Source organism: Argopecten irradians, chromosome 13 (assembly GCF_041381155.1).
Source record: "Argopecten irradians isolate NY chromosome 13, Ai_NY, whole genome shotgun sequence".
NCBI lineage: Eukaryota > Metazoa > Mollusca > Bivalvia > Pectinida > Pectinidae > Argopecten > Argopecten irradians.
The window spans coordinates 29,648,954-29,675,945 of NC_091146.1; the positions used below are offsets into that span (position 1 = coordinate 29,648,954).

A 26,992-nucleotide genomic window follows, 5' to 3' on the forward strand; every position below is an offset into this window, starting at 1 on the left:
TGTACATGAATATTAAGTTTCCTAACAATTTTAAATCATCATGACTTTTTTTGTCGTCTAGGGATTCAAACATTTTTTTTAATGTATTACTAAATAATTCACAAAATTTACATGCTCATAGCTCTTCATAATGTTTTTTTTGTTATCTTTTGTTGCACTTCTTTTATCGCTTAAAATTTGTTCAATAGTTTTCCTCTAATATTTTAAAATTATTATTATTTTCCCTAGTAAATGGTAATTTTTTTTTTTCTTTTAGAATTTGAATCTCAGGCATTGATTTTCCATTTTTTATTTATCTAACAACAAATTACTTTTTAGAAAAGATTTTAAATCAATTTTATTTATGTCGCAACACAGTTATTCACTGGTTAAATGAAAAGCGAGTGGAAAAGGAAAAAAAAAAGGATACATTTAATATTGAATGGAACAGGTTGCCAAACAGCTGACGCGTGTTGTTGTACATGAGTATATACATGGTTAAGAGCTAATGAACAACATCACCCCTAAATGTACCATATCGTTGGTATATGATAAGATAAATCAATAAAGCCAACCTTCTTGATTATTTTATACAGACAGACAGCGCTCTGTCTCCCGGTCGCCCAACTTCCTCTTTCTTCAGCACAAAACAGTGCACATTTCACAAAGAAAGCCTTTAATAATTTGGATAACTTAGATATTTGGATTGATACAAAAAAACAACCTATCCAGATATTGCATGGTATATTATGTCGACTCTAGCAATTTCTCAGATATTGAGGAGTGCGTTTGAATAATTCAGACACCATATAATGCATTTGACCTCCTAGTTGAAAATCTTACAAAATTGTACACACAAATATTAACAGGTTCACTTTGATTGCTACCCTTCTTCACATCTTTCTGAATAATGACGTCACAATAGCTTATCATGACGTCATGGAAAGTCCGTTTTCGCTAGATTTGAGTACGACATGGACCTGGTGGAATCTTATACCAACCCAAAGGTGATGGTGACGTCATATCACCTGACGTCACCATTTCTGTATTTGGGTACGACCACGATGTTATGGAACCTTTTATCAACCTGGGATGATGTCACGAAGTACAGAATGGTATTATTTGGTGGATATCGTGTTGTATTAAGGCGGGGCAGTGTATTTTCAGCCAATCAAGAGCGTGTAAAACACACAGCCATATAAAAATGATTATTTTTTATAAAACATGTCAGCACACAAACCTGCAAATTTGCGCATATATGTGTATTGTCCCCTTACAGACACACCATGGTCTATAAAAGTTGACGTTCCTGCTACTGATAAGCGCTCGGTATTAAGGGAGTAGGACAACTGGTTCGTCAGTTTTCAGAATAATGTGACCGGGTGGGATGTGTTGCTTAGTGTCTTCGACAGCATGTTTCAGTGATATACATTATAAAAAGGGCAACAGTTCCACTATACAAGAAGACACAACACGATTAAACTGCAGTCTCCCAAAACACTCACCGCGCTCTTCATACACACAACACACAACATACATGGAAAGCTAATTATGGAAAGATAAATATCACCTTGAGAACGGCTAATTCCACATAAAGCGCTATATATGCTGAATATTTTGTCCTGATAGAAATCACCCTCGCAGTAATGAAAACTAAAAAAAAGCTAAAAGCTAATATTGATATTTGAAAATGATTTTTTGAAAATATCTGCACTTTTTAATGAAGAAAAATGCATTTCCAAGGTATGGAGCATTAAGTTAAATAGCCATCATCTATGATCGCTATCACGACAGTGTACACACAGAGCTTACCTGTTTTAGTTTCAATCCTCCATCTTTCAAAACTTTTAGTATTCTGATCTCGCGATTTTCTACAGAGTTCTTGTATACAATCGTCAGGAATCTGAAATTTATACAGGACAAAAATATATGATGCAGTTTTTGTTTGCTTTTTTTCTGTTATAAATATGACTAGTTCATACTATAGTATCGATACTTTTTTCTTTATTTTATTTGTGACTGATCCCATCATTTAAATGTGATGGTATATGCTCAATTAATTGCTCAAATGCAAATTACATTAATTACATGAGGACAGTAAAGGAAAGCATTTTAATGTATCGACAAAGGTATAATTTGTTAATAAACGAAAACGTAAATACGAAAGTGGGACATGCTTGTGCAAAACAATATTCTAATCGCAACTTTAATTTCACATCTTATAGGTATCATTTGGTATCATTGAAATTGTATTGATGAAGAAAAAACACAATTAGTTGGTGATTTCATATTAATGGGCATTCTCGTAATTCTTGAATTAGCAATATTATATCGATGTTTTTTTTTTTATTTTTTTAACCTTTTTAAGAAGAAAAAAATTATCTTGTGACTGATCCAATCATACAAATGTGATATGACCATGCGTCAAACAACTGCTAAAATATAAAATTACATTCATTAATGAAACAAGAAAGCATTTTCATAAATCGACGTGAAATGATAATGACGATCATTTGATCACACATGACATTGGCTGTAATAGTATAATAATGGCATTATGTAATGATGAAACTGTAACCTGTAAAAGTAAACTTTACATACCGGTATATACTATCAAACGCGAGCACGGTCCGGATAAGGCGTTTGTTGGATGGTCCGCCTTGAGCTTTAAATTGATTGTGATTACGATTTCTGCTTTGATTACAGCTTCATTTTTGGCTATAAACGTTTATAGCGTATTATCTCATTTTCCATATCCCCTCTCTTTTTATCCCCTTTAGCCTGTAGCAATTTCATTGACATACCGGTAACATTAACAAAATAATGCATGATCCAGACTTTTAGTTGTGTGTATACTTTAAATTTTGTTGATAAACGCAACTATGTTAATTAATTGAAAACACTTAAGGAAATTTAACTATATATTGATGTGTGAAATGAATCTTATAAAATATTGACTGTAATACTATACTAATGCTTGAATGTAAGAATGAAGCTGTAAAGCATGCACAATTTTATTTACATAACAGTATAGTTTTTTTTTATAAACGCAAACCTTAATAAACAGACGAATATGCTCTCTCCACAGCATAATGTTAATAGCACATGCACAACTTATATATTTTACATCTAAAATGAGATATTTTGTTTAAATGCAATTTATATTGATCTTTTTTTAGATCATTTTATATTGACAGGCAAACGCGATACCAGATGTGAATTATAGGAGACTGACTGCCACCTTGAAGAACAGTATAATCTTGGTAATTTTACACTTGTGAAATATTGTTTAGAGTACGCGTTGTCAACAAGTTTGTAGTAGTTAATTCTTTCACTGTTCCGAAAGGTTAATCAAAAGACCATATCAGAGCAATGAACAGATAAAACAGTATACTAATAAAGCTCATTTTTTTATGAGAGAAAATTCAACACAGGGGGATAATCTATTTTTTAATGCTCAAGTATGAATAGTCAGATATAATTTAAACTATCCGATGCCACCGTTACTAACTTTAACACTTCTCGTCGTGCCTTTTATGTGATTTGTAGAAGGTTAAACAGCGCAGGTCATTATGTCATGTGCACAGGCAAGATGCGCCATGAGTTTATCGAACTGGTGAGAACAAACACGGCTGTACCGACTGTCCAAAGATGACTTGGTACCAGATGAAACTGAAAATTGGAGAGCGTATCTTTATCATTCTAGAAATATCGCAAAATGAATTGCTCTATTATATATAAATGCAATACTTGTTGTTATACCCCCTATGGATTCCAAACATGCTACAACAATGGTGCAAAGGCACTGTGCAATATTTCATTCATCAAAATGTAATGCACTCATTGTCATTTTTTTAAGTGTCTTTCTTTTTTCGCTTAAAATTTTTCAATATTATTATCTTTTAGATATTTGCGTAAAATTAATGGATTATTCTTCCCTTGTAAATGGTAATCTTTTTTCTTCTTTTATAATTTAAGTCTCCGGCAATTGATAATCCATTTTGTTTTGGGATAAACAACAAAAACTATTTAGAAAAAGATTTTAAACAGTTTATTTTTGTCTTTCAACACAGTTCTCCGTGGTCAAATGAATAGACTTAAATGTCAAATATGATTACATTTGCTAATATGAAAGGAACTAACGTGGTTGACAAACGGTATTTGCGTGTTGGTTGTCGACGAGTATATATGGATTAAGATGCTGATGAACTCACAATCAATCCCTAAAGTATCCATACCTAAGCTAATATCCACTAAATTAATTGCTGGGCAGATCAATAGCCATTTTTTATATCAACAGATGATTATATTACTACCTCTTTTTTAAAGCATAAAAAAACGTTACATTTCACATAGAGAGCCTTTAATCTTTTTATTAACTAGATTTGGGAATGATACAAAATGAACAATCTTTCATAGATATTCAGGTCAATATTATGTCGTTTCTTGGTAAACAGGGTCTTGACAAAGGATGTACATCCATTTTGATAATTGCAAACCATAGTAATGATTGACCTTTGTAAAAATCTTAAAATATTAGGATTTGTGGAATATATTTAACAGGTGACTTATGATTTCAATGCAGTCGTCACATCTTCGCTGAATGATGATGACGACTCACAATAGCATTATCATGTACGTCAGGGAAAAGTCCGTTTTCGCTAATTTGCGAGTAATTTTTAAACCCTGAATTCTACAAAAATTGGTCATCTAAATATTATGAATTGTTTCACGAAATTCTTCAAAACATGAATATAGAAATGGATTAAGTACTGTTTGTCAAATTGTTATAGACAAAATAACATGCTTTTCTCCTATACAGTTAAACAAATTTATGTGATTTATTCTGATTTCATATTGATTTAAAATACAATTGAACTAAATGTATGTTTTGTAAACATAGTTACATGGACTTTGAACCTCCAAGAACATCTCTCTGAAAAATTAATGTTTTCATCCAAATTGTCCCAAACTTACGATTCGTGTCACACGAAGTTACTGCAATTATTGTAGCCTGTGTTGCAGCTCGGAAGTTTACACCGAACAAAAATGGCGGGAAGTCGACGAAATGATAAGGGTATTACCGATCGTTTAAAACTGCAGGTGTCATATACATTGAAACAACAAATTGTTGCCAAATACTAATGGATTCATCTATAAGGAAACTTAGCACCTCATTGTTAGATTTATGTATATGAATACTGACAAATCACGATCACATACACATTTTGTCGACCTTTAAAAATCAAATGAATTAGAATATACCATTTAATTACGTTGGTCATTGTTCCAAAAATTACAAAACAATAGACAGCACAATTATATTATACCGGCCTAAAAAAAGACATCAGAGAGGTAAGCCTTTTCTTATTTTATAGCTTTTCAAACGATGTTAAAAAACGGTATCATAAACGCGTCCTTTACTTCTAAGTCATGGTAACCTAAATTTCGACATTTTTTTGCCTTAAAAATGTAGCCAAAAAATTTTTTTTATGTTACATTTTAAATACAATTTGTGATTATAATTGGGTAATTATTTTACACTCATTCAAAAATAATACAATTTGATACAGCTTTAAAAATATTTTGATACCTGTTTTTAGATAAAAAGGGAACCCAGTCATATACCTCTACTGGGCAACTTTTAATTTGGCAACAGCACAGGCCCCTGGGATCTGTTGATTTTTTTAAGCATATTTCAAGGGTTTGCATTAATGTTACTACATATAACATTTAGTTTTTGATTAAATTGGTTCGTGTGGCAAATTTCCATTGTTCGTGAAAGAGATCCTTTCATTTAGAAAGTACAATGAGTTGGTGATTTCATATTCACGAGCTCTGAGACACCTTGAAAAACGGCTTATTCCACATAACGTACTTTTTTTAATTTGATGGTTGTCCTGCTATAATCCATCTTCCTAGCAATAACAACTTAATTCGCGCTGAAAAGCTAATATTAGATATTTGATATCGATGATATGGTCATATCTTTTGCTTATAATAGGCTCAGTCTGAACAAGATTAATGCATATTTTTTTAGTATTTGTATTTGCAGTATTTGACAAAAACACGGAACAAAGGACTAGGTATGGTAAGGCCTTTTGTGTTCCCCGAATCAAAGTCTGTTATTTTAAGATATGAAAATCTTGCTTTTCAAATAATAACTACATACATGCATATTTGGTAGTGTTATTAAGTAATAATAGAAGTTCTAGTTGGCCACAGCAACCCATTCTTATAATGCATAGATTATGCAAAATGTGAACAATTCATCAAAATTGACCTTTTTTATGCAGTTTTTCTTCAAGATAGTATAGAGCGCAATCTAGAACAAACTTTATATTTCTCAGCATAGATATATTTTTACTGTCTGCTAATTCCTTAAAAATAAAAAGTTTTGTTTTCTTGGTTGTGTTCTATTGCTTTTAAAAAGATAAACTATCAAAAATAGGCCTGAAAAGTGACCAAATTTTAAAATTTGCAAAAGTTTTGCAAAGTTACCATGGTTATATAGCAAACATAGTTTCTTTTCAACAATAAATATCTAATATTTTAGATTTTATCAGGGGTGTATTTCAATTAATTTCACACACAGAAATTTAATTTCCAATCACTTCATTTGGAATTTGGTAGATTTGTGTCTGTCAAGTACAGCCTCATTTAAGTCAAGCATGACCTGAATGATATCATAAAACAATAATGCATATTAAACTTTCTTATTTCGCAAAGAAAAATGAATACATTATTGGATATACAAAAAGAAAAATTATATGAAGCATGCAAATGCCCTTTTATTGTGTAGCATGATATGAAAAATATTATTTAGGAAGGAATAATGAAAATAAAAAAATAATAAACAATATTGAAAAAGATAATACAAAAATGAATATCTACAGTATATCAAATAATGCCTCACAAAATATTTTGTCTGCTTTCACACTAATTGAGAACACCATTGATATTACTATATAAATAAGTCCCTGAAATGAATTATTTTATATTTAGGTTTGTTCCATAAAAATATTACTTAAAAATAAAACATTTTTTAAAATCCACTTAATATATTTTTGTAAATAATTTTTTGTGTAATAAATGTTTATATTACACTGAATAATGTTATATTCAGTGTATGACATCTTATAATTTATATGATCGACCTAGTTATCTTCTTTCCCTAAGCCACTCTGTTAAAAGACCACTCTCTCAAGAGACCACTTTTCGATTTCTCTTGAGTGGTCGCTTTAAGATAGATTCGACTGTGCACAATGTTTTAATTGAATGATTAAAATCATTGCATTATAATAGCACAGCAAACTGAATATAGAATCACGACGTTTTCGATCGGTAATTTAATTTGAAAAAATCCCACCTAGATATCGATACAAGAGCGAGTTCGAATTTTCTTGAAAAGCTTCGAAACCGTTCAGATATCAACTAAACTAGATACATTAGAGTTAAGTGACAAATTCGAAGAGTCGTGCAACACTTGTTTACCTAGATTTAAGATAGAATGATATAATCTCTGGTATTCGATATTTGTGAAAGAAGGTAATTTTGTACTATCGCGTCACCAGTTTCACACTGGCTGCTTCTTTCACTGTGTCCAAGGTTATCAAAAATATCAGAGCAATGAAATCAGCAAAACAGTACAAAATATGCTCTTTTTTGTGTCACTTTTGGAGTGAACACATAACTCTCTAGTTTTTTTTCTCAAGTATGGGACCGATGGCAGATATAAACTGTCAAATCTATATGTTTTCTGTTCGTCCCGACTGATATAGACCATCGTAATTTTATATATGCTGTACAAGAGTACTGTTAAATTACTTATTTCTTTGTATGTTGGTTAGTAAATTAATTCTATACGTGGTTATCAAATTCCCTTACAATTATAAAATCATCATGACTTTTTGTCGTCTAGGGATTCAAACATTAAATTTTGTTTTTTATGTATTACTGAATATTTCTCAAAATGTACATGCTCGTTGTTATTTTTTGTTGCACTTCTTTTATCGCTTAAAATTTGTTCAATAGTTTTCTTTAATATTTGTAAAATTATGATTATTTTCCCTTGTAAATGGTAATTTTTTTTTCTTTTTATAATTTAAGTCTCAGGCATTGATATTCCATTTTGTTTTATTTATCTAACAACAAATTACTTTTTAGAAAAGATTTTAAATCAACGTTATTTTTGTCGCAACACAGTTCTTCTGTGGTCAAATGAAAAGCCAGCGGAAAAGGAAAAATATGATACATTTAATATTGAATGGAACTGGCTTGACAAACGGCTGACGCGTGTTGTTGTACATGAGTATATACATGGTTAAGAGCTGATGAACAACATCATCCCTAAATGTACCATATCGTTGATATATAATAAGCTAAATCAATAAAGCCAGCCTTCCTGATTATTTTATACAGACAGTGCTTTGTCTCCCGGTCGCCCAACTTCCTCTTTCTTAAGCATAAAAACAACGTACATTTCACAAAGAGAGCCTTTAATAATTTGGATAACTTAGATTTTGGGAATGATACAAAAACAACCTATCCAGATATTGCATGGTATATTATGTCGACTCTAGCAATTTCTTCAGATATTGAGGAGTGCGTTTGAATAATTCAGACACCATATAATGCATTTGACCTTTGAAAAATCTTACAAAATTGTACACACAACTATTAACAGGTTCACTTTGATTGCTACCCTTCGTCACATCTTGCTGAATGATGACGTCACAATAGCTTATCATGACGTCAGGGAAAGTCCGTTTTCGCTATATTTGAGTACATTTTTTATACCCTGATATTCTAAAACATTGGTCTGAATATTATACGTTTCACGAAATTCTTCTAAACTTTGTATGGATTTGTCTGTTTTCAAAATGTTATAGATAAATTGAACACCCTTTTCATCATCCTATAACTTCTTAAAAATAACTTTATGATTTATTCTGATTTCACTATCAAACCAAATAGAGCTTTCTAAAAATATTTGTTTTGTAAATATTACTTGAACTTAAGGTCATACACCAAGCCTCTAGAACATCTCTCCAAAATAATTTTTCATCCACTCCCAAACTTACGAGTGTCACACGAGTGTAGGGGATTATTGTAGCCTGTGTTGCAGCTCGGAAGTTTACACCGAGCGCGACCTGGCTGGAGTCAACGAGTGTAGGGGATTACGATCGTAAAATATAGGTGTCAAGACTCATTGCTGGAGACATGATATTGTTGCTGGCAGTAGGTTACTATTGCACCATTCCTGTGTCGATTTATAGTAGCTGACACATCACTATCCATACACATTTGTCGCTTTAATGGATGAAATGAATTATGAATATACCATTTTAATTACACCAATCCAGATATTTTGTTACATAGACAGCACAATTATATTATACCCTAAAAACTGATTTGAAATATAAGCCTTTTCTTATTGTCTTATTTTCAAGACGCTAAATGAAATAGACTCGCTAATATATACGTGTCCCTTGTTTCTATGACAAAGATGTACACGATTCTGCTATTTCATTGCATCACCCAAAATGTTGACATTTTCTGTCTTAAAAATGTTAGCAAAAACTTGTATATGTTACATTTTCCCTACAAATTTGTGATGTATAAGGGGTAACTTAATTTACACTTTTCAGAAAATAATACAATGTTTGATGACATTATTTTGATGCCTTTTGGATCAAAAAGGGAACCAATGTCATACACCTCTACTGTGGGCTACTTTTAATTTGGCCACAGCACAGGCCCGGGGACCTTTTGATTTTTTTAAAATCATATTTCAAAAAGAATTTTTGCAATAATGTTGCTACATAATAACATTTTAGGTTTGATAAAATTGATCCCGTAGGCAAATTTCCATTGTTATGTTGAAAGAGATGTTTTTCATTAGAAAGGAAAATACAACGGAGTTGGTGATTTCATTGTTTACGAGCATCATGAGCAAACCTGTAAAATCATATGAAATAACGTACTATTTTGTATCGATTTATGTTGAACTGTTAATACAGGTGATACAGCTTGTAAAATTAAGTTTTCAATATATGCAAATTACTATATAATTACAAATGAAGGTCATCGTATTTTTTTTGAACCTTTTCACAGGATGTCAAGGTGCTTCTATTCGCTTTAAATACGAAAGTCTACGTTATACCATTGCAAAAAAACAGTTCTAGGATTAGCAATTTTTGAAATTTCAATTAAACATAAAGGTATATGTTGGAATCATTGCAGATTTCTTCTTGGTACCATTGAACATAGGCCAGCATTTTACAAGTATGATTGTATTGAATTTTGATTATTTAATGAAATTCTTGAAGACAAATTGCCACACTTTTAGATGTAAAGGGATTTTTCGTTAGAAGTCCGACAAATTATTCGGGAGTACAAATACAGATCCGAGGCTTGAAACCTTTGCTGGAGTCCAATGAATGTATAAAATATACGATCATTATAAAATAAAGGTGTCAAACCATAGGCTGGAGATAAAAAATTTTGAAACATGGCAGTCAACGGTTATTCATTGCAACTTTGATCACAGTCGTTTTTATTAAAGCTGTAATCAGCTCCAAACACATATGTACATCCTTTAAAAAATGAAAATGAAATTATGAATTAGCCCATTACTTTAATTATACCAATAGATATTTCAAATTACCGGATAACGGCGTCATGCATATACCCATTTCAGAAAGGATGACTGAATTTCAGAATAATGTCTGGATCTTTGATTTTTATATGAATTAGCTCTTTTATGAATACCGCACTCAATACAATACTTCAATTCTTTGTGGCTTCTTTGACAGAACTGTGTACACTTTTGTAAATAGCATTATTTGAAAATCACAAAACTCCAACAAATATTAAATCCAATATTATTATGCGTTCAAATTTTAAACTTCTATGATATTTGTCCATCAGGGCCCAAATCGCTATCCTGAGTTTTCATTAAACGTGAAACAGCTTAAGGAACGTCGTTTAAATATCTCAAAATAAAAACATATGGATTTGAGTCCCATTTTCAAAATGCGTGCATTTGTATACATTGATGATCATCCAAAAAAAAAAAACTTAAGTATATCGCTATTATTTTCACTACAAAATCGAATAATAACAAATCAATTATACTGTAATTTATATAAATACAATTATATTTCTTTAATCTGTACACCAAGCCACTAGAACATTTCCAAAGTTATATTTTTCTCTTTTCAGTATGGAAAATTTTATCATTGCGGATTCGGCAACATGTGTGTAGGGGATTATTGTTGCCAGTTACACTGTTGTTACACCCACAAAGTACGCTGAAATTAATATTATGCACAGTACAACAATTACGTATTATCCTCCATAACAATTTTAAATCATAGGACCCATCACGAATGATTTTCTAATTCAAACTTCAATTTGATTTTTCATAGCATGTATTAAAAACTGGCAATACAAACACTATTACATGCCTTAATGTGTCATAATGTTTTTTAGTACATATGAGCGCATATGTTACATTTGTACAATTTGTGATTATAAATGGGTAATTATTTACACTCTTCAAAAATAATACAATTTGATGACATAAAATATTTTGATGCCTTTTTGATAAAAAGGGAACCTGTCATATACCTCTACTGGGCAACTTTAATTTGGCCACAGCACAGGCCCCTGGGACCTTTTGATTTTTTAAGCATATTTCAAAGGTTTGCATTAATGTTACTACATATAACATTTAGTTTTGATAAATTGGTTCGTGGGCAAATTTCCATTGTTCGTGAAAGAGTACAATGATTGGTGATTTCATATTCACGAGCTCTGAGACACCTTGAAAACGGCTTATTCCACATAACGTACTTTTTTAATTTGATGGTGTCCTGCTTATAATCTTCCAGCAATAACAACTGAATTCAGCTGAAAGCTAATATTGATATTTGATATCGATGATATGGTCATATCTTTGCTTATAATAGGCTCAGTCTGAACAAGATAATGCATATTTTTTTAGTATTTGTATTTGCAGTATTTGACAAAAACACGGAACAAAGGACTAGGTATGGTAAGGGCCTTTTGTGATCCCCGAATCAAAGTCTGTTATTTTAAGATATGAATCTTGCTTTTCAAATAATAACTACATACATGGCATATTTGGTAGTGTTATTAAGTAATATAGAAGTTCTAGTTGCCACAGCAACCATTCTTATAATGCATAAATTATGCAAAATGTGAACAATTCATCAAAATTGACCTTTTTATGCAGTTTTTCTTCAAGATAGTATAGAGCGCAATCTAGAACAAACTTTATATTTCTCAGCATGATATATTTTTACTGTCTGCTAATTCCTTAAAAATAAAAAGTTTGTTTTCTTGGTTGTGTTCTATTGCTTTTAAAAGATAAACTATCAAAAATAGGCCAAAAGTGACAAAATTTTCAAATTTGCAAAAGTTTTGCAAAGTTACCATGGTTATATAGCAAACATAGTTTCTTTCAACAAAAAATATCATTTAGATTTTATCAGGGGTGTATTTCAATATTTCACACACAGAAATTTAATTTCTAATCACTTCATTTGGAATTTGGTAGATTTAGGAGCCAAACAGAGTCATTACCATATATAGTCCTTTCTAAAATATTTTAAAGCCGATATTTTTAAATCGATAAACGGTTAGTAAAATAGAAGTTACTATTTAACATTGACTGACGCTAAACATCTCACCTGGTTTCGATCAACACCACGTCGTAGAAGGTATTGAACCATTCCAATGTCTCTGTCAAGTACAGCCTCATTTAAGTCAAACATGACCTGAATGATATCATAAAACAATATGCATATTAAACTTTCTTATTTCGCAAAGAAAAATGAATACATTATTGGATATACAAAAAGAATAATTATATGAAGCATGCAAATGCCCTTTTATTGTGTAGCATGATATGAAAAATATTATTTAGGAAGGAATAATGAAAATAAAAAAATAATAAACAATATTGAAAAAGATAATACAAAATGAATATCTACAGTATATCAAATAATGCCTCACAAAATATTTTGTCTGCTTTCACACTAATTGAGAACACCATTGATATTACTATATGAATAAGTCCCTGAAATGAATTATTTATACTTAGGTTTGTTCCATAAAAATATTACTTAAAAATAAAACATTTTTTAAAATCCACTTAATATATTTTTGTAAATAATTTTTTGTGTAATAAATGTTTATATTCCACTGAATAATGTTATATTCAGTGTATGACATCTTATAATTTATATGATCGACCTAGTTATCTTCTTTCCCTAAGCCACTCTGTTAAAAGACCACTCTCTCAAGAGACCACTTTTCGATTTCTCTTGAGTGGTCGCCTTAAGATAGATTTCGACTGTGCACTATGTTTGAATTGAATGATTAAAATCATTGCATTATAATAGCACAGCAAACTGAATATAGAATCACGACGTTTTCGATCGGTAATTTAATTTGAAAAAATCCCACCTAGATATCGATACAAGAGCGAGTTCGAATTTTCTTGAAAAGCTTCGAAACCGTTCAGATATCAACTAAACTGGATACATTAGAGTTAAGTGACAAATTCGAAGAGTCGTGCAACACTTGTTTACCTAGATTTAAGATAGAATGATATAATCTCTGGTATTCGATATTTGTGAAAGAAGGTAATTTTGTACTATCGCGTCACCAGTTTCACACTGGCTGCTTCTTTCACTGTGTCCAAGGTTATCAAAAATATCAGAGCAATGAAATTAGCAAAACAGTACAAAATATGCTCTTTTTTGTGTCACTTTTGGAGTGAACACATAACTATCTATTTTTTTTTCTCAAGTATGGGACCGATGGCAGATATAAACTGTCAAATCTATATGTTTTCTGTTCGTCCCGACTGATATAGACCATCGTAATTTTATATATGCTGTACAAGAGTACTGTTAAATTACTTATTTCTTTGTATGTTGGTTAGTAAATTAATTCTATACATGAATATCAAATTCCCTTACAATTATAAAATCATCATGACTTTTTGTCGTCTAGGGATTCAAACATTAAATTTTGTTTTTATGTATTACTGAATATTTCTCAAAATGTACATGCTCATTGTTATTTTTTGTTGCACTTCTTTTATCGCTTAAAATTTGTTCAATAGTTTTCTTTAATATTTGTAAAATTATGATTATTTTCCCTTGTAAATGGTTAATTTTTTTTTTCTTTTATAATTTAAGTCTCAGGCATTGATATTCCATTTTGTTTTATTTTTCTAACAACAAATTACTTTTTAGAAAAGATTTTAAATCAATGTTATTTTTGTCGCAACACAGTTCTTCTGTGGTCAAATGAAAAGACAACGGAAAAGGAAAAATATGATACATTTAATATTGAATGGAACTGGCTTGACAAACGGCTGACGCGTGTTGTTGTACATGAGTATATACATGGTTAAGAGCTGATGAACAACATCATCCCTAAATGTACCATATCGTTGATATATAATAAGCTAAATCACTAAAGCCAGCCTTCCTGATTATTTTATACAGACAGCGCTTATGTCTCCCGGTCGCCCAACTTCCTCTTTCTTAAGCATAAAACAACGTACATTTCACAAAGAGAGCCTTTAATAATTTGGATAACTTAGATTTTGGGAATGATACAAAAACAACCTATCCAGATATTGCATGGTATATTATGTCGACTCTAGCAATTTCTTCAGATATTGAGGAGTGCGTTTGAATAATTCAGACACCATATAATGCATTTGACCTTTGAAAAATCTTACAAAATTGTACACACAACTATTAACAGGTTCACTTTGATTGCTACCCTTCGTCACATCTTGCTGAATGATGACGTCACAATAGCTTATCATGACGTCAGGGAAAGTCCGTTTTCGCTATATTTGAGTACATTTTTTAAACCCTGATATTCTAAAAAATTGGTCTGAGTATTATACGTTTCACGAAATTCTTCTAAACTTTATATGGATTTGTCTGTTTTCAAAATGTTATAGATAAATTGACGCCCTTTTCATCCTATAACTTCTTAAAAATAACTTTATGATTTATTCTGATTTCACTATTAAACCAAATAGAGTTTTCTAAAATATTTGTTTTGTAAATATTACTTGAACTTAAGGTCATACACCAAGCCTCTAGAACATCTCTCCAAAATAATTTTTCATCCACTCCCAAACTTACGAGTGTCACACGAGTGTAGGGGATTATTGTAGCCTGTGTTGCAGCTCGGAAGTTTACACCGAGCGCGACCTGGCGGGAGTCGACGAATGAAGGGGATTACGATCGTAAAATATAGGTGTCAAGACTGAAGACATGCTATTGTTGCTGGCAGTAGGTTACTATTACACCTTACCTGTGTCGATTTATATAGCTGACACATCACTATCCATACACATTTGTCGCTTTAATGGATGAAATGAATTATGAATATACCATTTTAATTACACCAATCCAGATATTTTGTTACATAGACAGCACAATTATATTATACCCTAAAAACTGATCTGAAATATAAGCCTTTTCTTATTTTCTTATTTTCAAGACGAAATGAAATGAGACTCGCATAATATATACGTGTCCTTGGTTTCTTGACAAAGATGTACACGTTTCTGCTATTTTCACCCAAAATGTTGACATTTTCTGTCTTAAAAATGTAGCAAAAAATTGTATATGTTACATTTTCCCTACAAATTTGTGATTATAAGGGGTAATTATTTACACTTTTCGGAAAATAATACAATTTGATGACATTATTTTGATGCCTTTTTGGATCAAAAAGGGAACCATGTCATACACCTCTACTGGGCAACTTTAATTTGGCCACAGCACAGGCCCGGGGACCTTTTGATTTTTTTAAACATATTTCAAAGATTTGCAATAATGTTGCTACATATAACATTTAGGTTTGATAAAATTGATCCGTGGGCAAATTTCCATTGTTCGTGAAAGAGATCCTTTCATTAGAAAGGAAAATACAAGCAGTTGGTGATTTCATATTCACGAGCTCTGAGACACCTTGAAAACGGCTTATTCCACATAACGTACTTTTTTAATTTGATGGTGTCCTGCTATAATCCATCTTCCCAGCAATAACAACTTAATTCAGCTGAAAGCTAATATTGATATTTGATATCGATGATATGGTCATATCTTTGCTTATAATAGGCTCAGTCTGAACAAGATAATGCATATTTTTTAGTATTTTGTATTTGCAGTATTTGACAAAAACACGGAACAAAGGACTAGGTATGGTAAGGGCCTTTTGCGATCCCCAAATCAAAGTCTGTTATTTTAAGATATGGATCTTGCTTTTCAAATAATAACTACATACATGTCATATTTGGTAGTGTTATTAAGTAATATAGAAGTTCTAGTTGCCACAGCAACCATTCTTATAATGCATAGATTATGCAAAATGTGAACAATTCATCAAAATTGACCTTTTTATGCAGTTTTTCTTCAAGATAGTATAGAGCGCAATCTAGAACAAACTTTATATTTCTCAGCATGATATATTTTTACTGTCTGCTAATTCCTTAAAAATAAAAAGTTTGTTTTCTTTGGTTATGTTCTATTGCTTTTAAAAGATAAACTATCAAAAATAGGCCTAAAGTAACCAAATTTTCAAATTTGCAAAATTTTTGCAAAGTTACCATGGTTATATAGCAAACATAGTTTCTTTCAACAAAAAATGTCATTTAGATTTTATCAGGGGTGTATTTCAATATTTCACACACAGAAATTTAATTTCTAATCACTTCATTTGGAATTTGGTAGATTTAGGAGCCAAACAGAGCCATTACCATATATAGTCCTTTCTAAAATATATTTTAAAGCCGATATTTTTAAATCGATAAACGGTTAGTAAAATAGAAGTTACTATTTAACATTGACTGACGCTAAACATCTCACCTGTTTTGGATCAACACCACGTCGTAGAAGGTATTGAACCATTCCAATGTCTCTGTCAAGTACAGCCTCATTTAAGTCAAACATGACCTGAATGATATCATAAAACAATATGCATATTAAACTTTCTTATTTCGCAAAGAAAAATGAATACATTATTGGATATACAAAAAGAATAATTATATGAAGCATGCAAATGCCCTTTTATTGTGTAGCATGATATGAAAAATATTATTTAGGAAGGAATAATGAAAATAAAAAAATAATAAACAATATTGAAAAAGATAATACAAAATGAATATCTACAGTATATCAAATAATGCCTCACAAAATATTTTGTCTGCTTTCACACTAATTGAGAACCCCATTGATATTACTATATGAATAAGTCCCTGAAATGAATTATTTATACTTAGGTTTGTTCCATAAAAATATTACTTAAAAATAAAACATTTTTTAAAATCCACTTAATATATTTTTGTAAATAATTTCTTGTGTAATAAATGTTTATATTACACTGAATAATGCTATATTCAGTGTATGACATCTTATAATTTATATGATCGACCTAGTTATCTTCTTTCCCTAAGCCACTCTGTTAAAAGACCACTCTCTCAAGAGACCACTTTTCGATTTCTCTTGAGTGGTCGCTTTAAGATAGATTCGACTGTGCACTATGTTTGAATTGAATGATTAAAATCATTGCATTATAATAGCACAGCAAACTGAATATAGAATCACGACGTTTTCGATCGGTAATTTAATTTGAAAAAATCCCACCTAGATATCGATACAAGAGCGAGTTCGAATTTTCTTGAAAAGCTTCGAAACCGTTCAGATATCAACTAAACTGGATACATTAGAGTTAAGTGACAAATTCGAAGAGTCGTGCAACACTTGTTTACCTAGATTTAAGATAGAATGATATAATCTCTGGTATTCGATATTTGTGAAAGAAGGTAATTTTGTACTATCGCGTCACCAGTTTCACACTGGCTGCTTCTTTCACTGTGTCCAAGGTTATCAAAAATATCAGAGCAATGAAATTAGCAAAACAGTACAAAATATGCTCTTTTTTGTGTCACTTTTGGAGTGAACACATAACTATCTAGTTTTTTTTCTCAAGTATGGGACCGATGGCAGATATAAACTGTCAAATCTATATGTTTTCTGTTCGTCCCGACTGATATAGACCATCGTAATTTTATATATGCTGTACAAGAGTACTGTTAAATTACTTATTTCTTTGTATGTTGGTTAGTAAATTAATTCTATACATGAATATCAATTTCCCTTACAATTATAAAATCATCATGATTTTTTGTCGTCTAGGGATTCAAACATTAAATTTTGTTTTATGTATTACTGAATATTTCTCAAAATGTACATGCTCATTGTTATTTTTTGTTGCACTTCTTTTATCGCTTAAAATTTGTTCAATAGTTTTCTTTAATATTTGTAAAATTATGATTATTTTCCCTAGTAAATGGTAATTTTTTTTTTCTTTTATAATTTAAGTCTCAGGCATTGATATTCCATTTTGTTTTTATTTATCTAACAAAAAATTACTTTTTAGAAAAGATTTTAAATCAATGTTATTTTTGTCGCAACACAGTTCTTCTGTGGTCAAATGAAAAGCCAGCGGAAAAGGAAAAATATGATACATTTAATATTGAATGGAACTGGCTTGACAAACGGCTGACGCGTGTTGTTGTACATGAGTATATACATGGTTAAGAGCTAATGAACAACATCATCCCTAAATGTACCATATCGTTGATATATAATTAGCTAAATCACTAAAGCCAGCCTTTCTGATTATTTTATACAGACAGCGCTATGTCTCCCGGTCGCCCAACTTCCTCTTTCTTAAGCATAAAACAACGTACATTTCACAAAGAGAGCCTTTAATAATTTGGATAACTTAGATTTTGGGAATGATACAAAAACAACCTATCCATATATTGCATGGTATATTATGTCGACTCTAGCAATTTCTTCAGATATTGAGGAGTGCGTTTGAATAATTCAGACACCATATAATGCATTTGACCTTTGAAAAATCTTACAAAATTGTACACACAACTATTAACAGGTTCACTTTGATTGCTACCCTTCGTCACATCTTGCTGAATGATGACGTCACAATAGCTTATCATGACGTCAGGGAAAGTCCGTTTTCGCTATATTTGAGTACATTTTTTAAACCCTGATATTCTAAAAAATTGGTCTGAGTATTATACGTTTCACGAAATTCTTCTAAACTTTATATGGATTTGTCTGTTTTCAAAATGTTATAGATAAATTGACACCCTTTTCATCCTATAACTTCTTAAAAATAACTTTATGATTTATTCTGATTTCACTATTTAACCAAATAGAGTTTTCTAAAATATTTGTTTTGTAAATATTACTTGAACTTAAGGTCATACACCAAGCCTCTAGAACATCTCTCCAAAATAATTTTTCATCCACTCCCAAACTTACGAGTGTCACACGAGTGTAGGGGATTATTGTAGCCTGTGTTGCAGCTCGGAAGTTTACACCGAGCGCGACCTGGCGGGAGTCGACGAATGAAGGGGATTACGATCGTAAAATATAGGTGTCAAGACTGAAGACATGCTATTGTTGCTGGCAGTAGGTTACTATTACACCTTACCTGTGTCGATTTATAGTAGCTGACACATCACTATCCATACACATTTGTCGCTTTAATGGATGAAATGAATTATGAATATACCATTTTAATTACACCAATCCAGATATTTTGTTACATAGACAGCACAATTATATTATACCCTAAAAACTGATCTGAAATATAATGCCTTTTCTTATTTTCTTATTTTCAAGACGAAATGAAATGAGACTCGCATAATATATACGTGTCCTTGGTTTCTTGACAAAGATGTACACGTTTCTGCTATTTTCACCCAAAATGTTGACATTTTCTGTCTTAAAAATGTAGCAAAATTTTATATGTTACATTTTTCCTACAAATTTGTGATTATAAGGGGTAATTATTTACACTTTTCAGAAAATAATACAATTTGATGACATTATTTTGATGCCTTTTTGGATCAAAAAGGGAACCATGTCATACACCTCTACTGGGCAACTTTAATTTGGCCACAGCACAGGCCCGGGGACCTTTTGATTTTTTTTAAAACATATTTAAAGATTTGCAATAATGTTGCTACATATAACATTTAGGTTTGATAAAATTGATCCGTGGGCAAATTTCCATTGTTCGTGAAAGAGATCCTTTCATTAGAAAGGAAAATACAAGCAGTTGGTGATTTCATATTCAATAGCTCTGAGACACATTGAAAACGGCTTATTCCACATAACGTACTTTTTTAATTTGATGGTGTCCTGCTATAATCCATCTTCCCAGCAATAACAACTTAATTCAGCTGAAAGCTAATATTGATATTTGATATCGATGATATGGTCATATCTTTGCTTATAATAGGCTCAGTCTGAACAAGATAATGCATATTTTTTAGTATTTTGTATTTGCAGTATTTGACAAAAACACGGAACAAAGGACTAGGTATGGTAAGGGCCTTTTGCGATCCCCAAATCAAAGTCTGTTATTTTAAGATATGAATCTTGCTTTTCAAATAATAACTACATACATGGCATATTTGGTAGTGTTATTAAGTAATATAGAAGTTCTAGTTGCCACAGAAACCATTCTTATAATGTATAAATTATGCAAAATGTGAACAATTCATCAAAATTGACCTTTTTTATGCAGTTTTTCTTCAAGATAGTATAGAGCGCAATCTAGAACAAACTTTATATTTCTCAGCAATATGTATTTTTACTGTCTGCTAATTCCTTAAAAATAAAAAGTTTGTTTTCTTAGTTGTGTTCTATTGCTTTTAAAAGATAAACTATCAAAAATAGGCCAAAAGTGACCAAATTTTCAAATTTGCAAAATTTATGCAAAGTTACAATGATTATATAGCAAACATAGTTTCTTTCAACAAAAAATATCATTTAGATTTTATCAGGGGTGTATTTCAATATTTCACACACAGAAATTTAATTTCTAATCACTTCATTTGGAATTTGGTAGATTTAGGAGCCAAACAGAGCCATTACCATATATAGTCCTTTCTAAAATATTTTAAAGCCGATATTTTTAAATCGATAAACGGTTAGTAAAATAGAAGTTACTATTTAACATTGACTGACGCTAAACATCTCACCTGGTTTGGATCAACACCATGTCGTAGAAGGTATTGAACCATTCTAATGTCTCTGTCAAGTACAGCCTCATTTAAGTCAAACATGACCTGAATGATATCATAAAACAATATGCATATGAAACGTTCTTATTTCGCAAAGAAAAATGAATACATTATTGAATATACAAAAAGAATAATTATATGAAGCATGCAAATGCCCTTTTATTGTGTAGCATGATATGAAAAATATTATTTAGGAAGGAATAATGAAAACAAAAAAATAATAAACAATATTGAAAAAGATAATACAAAATGAATATCTACAGTATATCAAATAATGCCTCATAAAATATTTTGTCTGCTTTCACACTAATTGAGAACCCCATTGATATTACTACATGAGTAAGTCCCTGAAATGAATTATTTATACTTAGGTTTGTTCCATAAAAGATATTACTTAAAAATAAAACATTTTTTAAAATCCACTTACTATATTTTTGTAAATATTTTTTGTGTAATAAATGTTTATATTACACTGAATAATGCTATATTCAGTGTATGACATCTTATAATGTATATGATCGACCTAGTTATCTTCTTTCCCTAAGCCACTCTGTTAAGAGACCACTCTCTATCAAGCGACCACTTTTCGATTTCTCTTGAGTGGTCGCTTTAAGATAGATTCGACTGTGCACTATGTTTAAATTGAATGATTAAAATCATTGCATTATAATAGCACAGCAAACTGAATATAGAATCTAGACGTTTTCGATCGGTAATTTAATTTGAAAAAATCCCAACTAGATATCGATACAAGAGCGAGTTCGAATTTTCTTGAAAAGCTTCGAAACCGTTCAGATATCAACTAAACTGGATACATTAGAGTTAAGTGACAAATTCGAAGAGTCGTGCAACACTTGTTTACCTAGATTTAAGATAGAATGATATAATCTCTGGTATTCGATATTTGTGAAAGAAGGTAATTTTGTACTATCGCGTCACCAGTTTCACACTGGCTGCTTCTTTCACTGTGTCCAAGGTTATCAAAAATATCAGAGCAATGAAATCAGCAAAACAGTACAAAATATGCTCTTCTTTGTGTCACTTTTGGAGTGAACAAATAACTATCTAGTTTTTTTTCTCAAGTATGGGACTGATAGCAGATATAAACTGTCAAATCTATATGTTTTCTGTTCGTCCCGACTGATATAGACCATCATGACTTTTTGTCGTCTAGGGATTCAAACTTTAAATTTAGTTTTTTATGTATTACTGAACTGATATTTCTCAAAATGTACATGCTCATTGTTATTTTTTGTTGCACTTGTTTTATCGCTTAAAATTTGTGCAATAGTTTTCTTTAATATTTGTAAAATTATGATTATTTTCCCTAGTAAATGGTAAATATTGCTTTTTTTTCTTTTATAATTTAAGTCTCAGGCATTGATATTCCATTTTGTTTTATTTATCTAACAGCAAATTACTTTTTAGAAAAGATTTTAAATCAATGTTATTTTTTGTGGCAACACAGTTCTTCTCTGGTCAAATGAAAAGCCAGCGGAAAAGGAAAAATATGATACATTTAATATTGAATGGAACTGGCTTGACAAACGGCTGACGCGTGTTGTTGTACATGAGTATATACATGGTTAAGAGCTGATGAACAACATCATCCCTAAATGTACCATATCGTTGATATATAATAAGCTAAATCACTAAAGCCAGCCTTTCTGATTATTTTATACAGACAGCGCTATGTCTCCCGGTCGCCCAACTTCCTCTTTCTTCAGCATTAAACAACGTACATTTCACAAAGAGAGCCTTTAATAATTTGGATAACTTAGATTTTGGGCATGATACAAAAACAAACTATCCAGATATTGCATGGTATATTATGTCGACTCTAGCAATTTCTTCAGATATTGAGGAGTGCGTTTGAATAATTCAGACACCATATAATGCATTTGACCTTTGAAAAATCTTACAAAATTGTACACACAACTATTAACAGGTTCACTTTGATTGCTACCCTTCGTCACATCTTGCTGAATGATGACGTCACAATAGCTTATCATGACGTCAGGGAGAGTCCGTTTTCGCTATATTTGAGTACATTTTTTATACCCTGATGTTCTAAAAAATTGGTCTGAATATTATACGTTTCACGAAATTCTTCTAAACTTTATATGGATTTGTCTGTTTTCAAAATGTTATAGATAAATTGAACACCCTTTTCATACTATAACTTCTTAAAAATAACTTTATGATTTATTCTGATTTCACTATTAAACCAAATAGGGTTTTCTAAAATATTTGTTTTGTAAATATTACTTGAACTTAAAGTCATACACCAAGCCTCTAGAACACATCTCTCCAAAAAATTTTTTTGCAATTTTTATATTGTGTTTTTTTAAGTGTTCAATTCCAGTATTCGCTAATTTTTGTTTGTCAAATAGAGATCTTAGAATAATATCCCAGTTTCCTTCTTTACAATAAATTCTTCTTATCCATGATACTTTTAGAGCAGTTATAAAAGATTTTAGATGAATCATTTTAAGCCCCCCTTCCTTATGTTTTTTTTAAATAATTGCATCTCTTTTAATTTGATCCGGTTTACCATTCCATAAAAAATCAAAGCACAGACAATTAATTTACTTAATATACAAGTTATCAGGATTTGGAAGCAACATAAATAAGTGGTTGAACTGGAATATTAGTAAGGTTTTTATTTACAGCTATTTTGCCAAATGGTGTAAGAATTCTTTTGTTCCAAATTGAAATTAGTGATTTCAGTTTTTGCAAGTTTTTTGTCGAAATCAGCAAATTGAGATGATAGAATATCATCTTCATGTAATAGTATACCTTTAATATTTTCATTATTTCTTAGTAGTATGGATAAAATTTCTGCATATAAAATAAAAAATATATGAAGAGACGGGGTCACCTTGACGACAGCTTCGCTCTATATGCAAAAAGTTGGACAGATTTCCCACAATATTTACTATTGACTGTATAACATTTCTAAAGAGTTTTATCCACTTGATTATTGTAGGACCACAATTAAAGTATTTTAGAGTTTTATCAATAAATTTCCAGGATACAGAGTCGAAAGCTTTTTCAAAAGTCTATTAAAAGTAAAAGTCCCGGTATATTTTTTTCCTCTGTATATTGCATAACATCATATATTAACCTTGTGTTTTCGCCAATGTATCTTCCAGGGATAAATCCAGTTTGATTATTGCTAATTGATTTACTGATTACCTTTTTGAATCGTTCTGCTATTGCGCCTGATGTTAATTTATATATATTATTTAAAAGTGTTATCGGCCTCCAATTACTTAATTTATCGCGGGGTTTATTGCCTTTTGGAATGCATGTAATTATTCCTTGTTTTTGAGTAATTGAAAGTTCTGATGTGCTAAAAACTATAATAAACTGATCTTAAAACAAATGGTCCCAATTGCTTCCAAAATATTTTAAAAAATCCCACTGTAAAACCGTCAGAACCAAGACTTTTATCATTTTTCATTTTTAGCAGTGTGTTTTTTAATGCATTTATTGTAAGGGGTCCTTCAATATTTAAAGAATCTCTTTGATAATTCAGGAACAGTATAATATTCTAGAGGTTGTTCAAGATTGACATTACTTAGTGTGGTATTTTCTTTATATAAGTTATTATAGTAATTTTCAGATTCATCGAGACTTTTTTTTTATCAGAGATTACCGTTCCATCTTCTTTAGTTATGTAAGGAATAATTTTACTAGTGTAGTTGCGAGACTCTAAGTTGCAAAAATATTTAGTTGGTTTTTTCCCCTTCCCTTATCCATTTCGCTCTAGATCTTATTATGCTACCATTTTATTTTTTGCTTTCTTATTTCTTCTAATTCATTCTTTTTATCTTCTAACTTGTTTACTGATGCATTATTTGGGCCTGTTTTTTCTAATGCCCTAATTTCATTAATTATTTTTTCCCCTTTCATTAGAGATTTTTATAAGACTTGAGTAGGATATTGTTTTACCCCGAATTTCCATCATTAGTGTTTCTACAAAAAGTTGGTCATTTATTGTAAATACTACAAGATCTGATGATATATCTTTTACATTATTAAAATTATATACGGGTACTGCATATTGAGATTTGATATCTTCTATTGTTGATTTAATAAGGTTTAAAACATTATCGAATAAAAGAGAATTATTAAATTTCCATAAACCTTTTCCACGTTTAAAGTTATTAAAAGACAAATTAATTATTGAGAAAGAATTATCTGAACGGTAACCTGGTTCAATTACTGAAGAAGTGAAACTTGGTAAAAGACTATCTGAAATCAGTATATAAAATAATCTGGCCTGTTTGTATTGATTTTTTCTACGCCAAGTATATCTTTTAGTCTCGGGATTCTTTTCTCTAAATATGTCTACTAGTTCAAAATTGTCTATATATTCCAAAAACTTTCTTTCTTGCATTAGGGTTGTTTATGTTTTTATAGTTATCACAATCTAATTTAGGATCAAATATCATGTTAAAGCTAACATGTTACCGTTCAGATCTTTCTTTTCCTGTAAAATTTTATATTCAAAATTATTATTGGAAAGTATAGCAGTTCCTCTGGAATTGGAATTAAATGAGTTAAATACACAGTCGAAAACACCAGTAAGAACGAATAATTTTTTCTTTATAAGATGTTGTACTGTTTATTTTTTAAAGAGGAAAAGACGTCTTTTCTTTTGAGAAATCTCCAAGACCCTGGCAGTTGGCAGATAAAATCTTTAAACTTTCAACGACGGGCGTGACGCATGGCGTGATGAATGACCTAGGTTTAACAGATAAACCGACACAAAAGAACAAACAATAACATTAAACAAAAATACATACAAATGCATAATGAAACAGTCTTACAGGTTACGAAGAAAGGCTATAACTCGACGAAAGAGACATGTTGTTATATCCAATGATATACCACCAAGTTCAATAACCACTTTTTAGTGGTCAATGTCAGAAAATTATAAAGAAAAAACTTACCCGTTTAAGTTTCAATCCTCTTTCTAACAAAACCTTTAGTATCGCGTTGTCGCGAGTTTTTACGAGGTCATCTATTGCATATTCAGGAATCTGAAAATAGTATACAACCCAAATATATGTTGCTGTTTTAGCTAATTTTTCTTTCCGAAAGAGATGTGACGTATCAGGGTATTGTTGGCAAATATGTTCAGCTATCATATTCACAGAAACAAATCAAGTCATGTTTATAATTCCATGACTGCAATTATCAAATTGAATCTCATATCGATTTTTGAATTTCAATCTCCAATTCCATTCAAAAGAAAACATAATGCTGTGGCTTATCTGATCTTTTTAATTTTCATGGTTTGTCTGACAAACAAATGCTGAAAATACAGAATTATTCTATATTAATAAACGAAAAAATAAACGGAGGTTGATAGTATAATAATAGTGTCAATAAAGCATGAAATTTTAATCTGTACAATTCTCTTTACATCGCAGTTTTATAAAACAATGATTGGCCGTGTGGTTGGATGGTCGCTTTTGAGCTATAAAATTAGCTGCATTCATTATACTTACATTTTTCGTCTATAAACTCAAAGGCAAATTTACAGACGAAGACGGGACATCCTAGTGTAATATAATGTTCATAACACAACTTGAAATCCACATCTAATTTAGTTATGGTAATATCTGGTAAAATGTATATAAATAATGACCAATAAAAAGTTTTAAGTTGATAATTTTTGTTTTAAAGGGCATTGTTCGTATTTTTTTCACATTAGGATTCAGGATTTGTTCAACTAAAACATGTATCATTTCTTTTTCGCTTTTTTTTCAAAACGGTAAATTTTGTTTTTGATGGTCGCTTTTGAGC

General features: G+C 30.7%; 1 protein-coding gene across 1 annotated transcript in view; it reads right to left on the minus strand.

The window, feature by feature from the left end:
- LOC138305791 (putative ankyrin repeat protein RF_0950) overlaps window positions 1-26,992 on the minus strand; it is a 35,776-nt gene that overhangs the window by 4,450 nt on the left and 4,334 nt on the right. Inside the window, exons 2-5 of the mRNA XM_069246059.1 lie at window positions 26,134-26,223; window positions 21,131-21,217; window positions 16,917-17,003; window positions 12,699-12,785 (exon numbers count right to left, since the gene is read on the minus strand). Of these exons, the coding sequence (XP_069102160.1) occupies window positions 12,699-12,785; window positions 16,917-17,003; window positions 21,131-21,217; window positions 26,134-26,223 (351 nt within the window). The remainder of the gene's footprint in view (window positions 1-12,698; window positions 12,786-16,916; window positions 17,004-21,130; window positions 21,218-26,133; window positions 26,224-26,992) is intronic.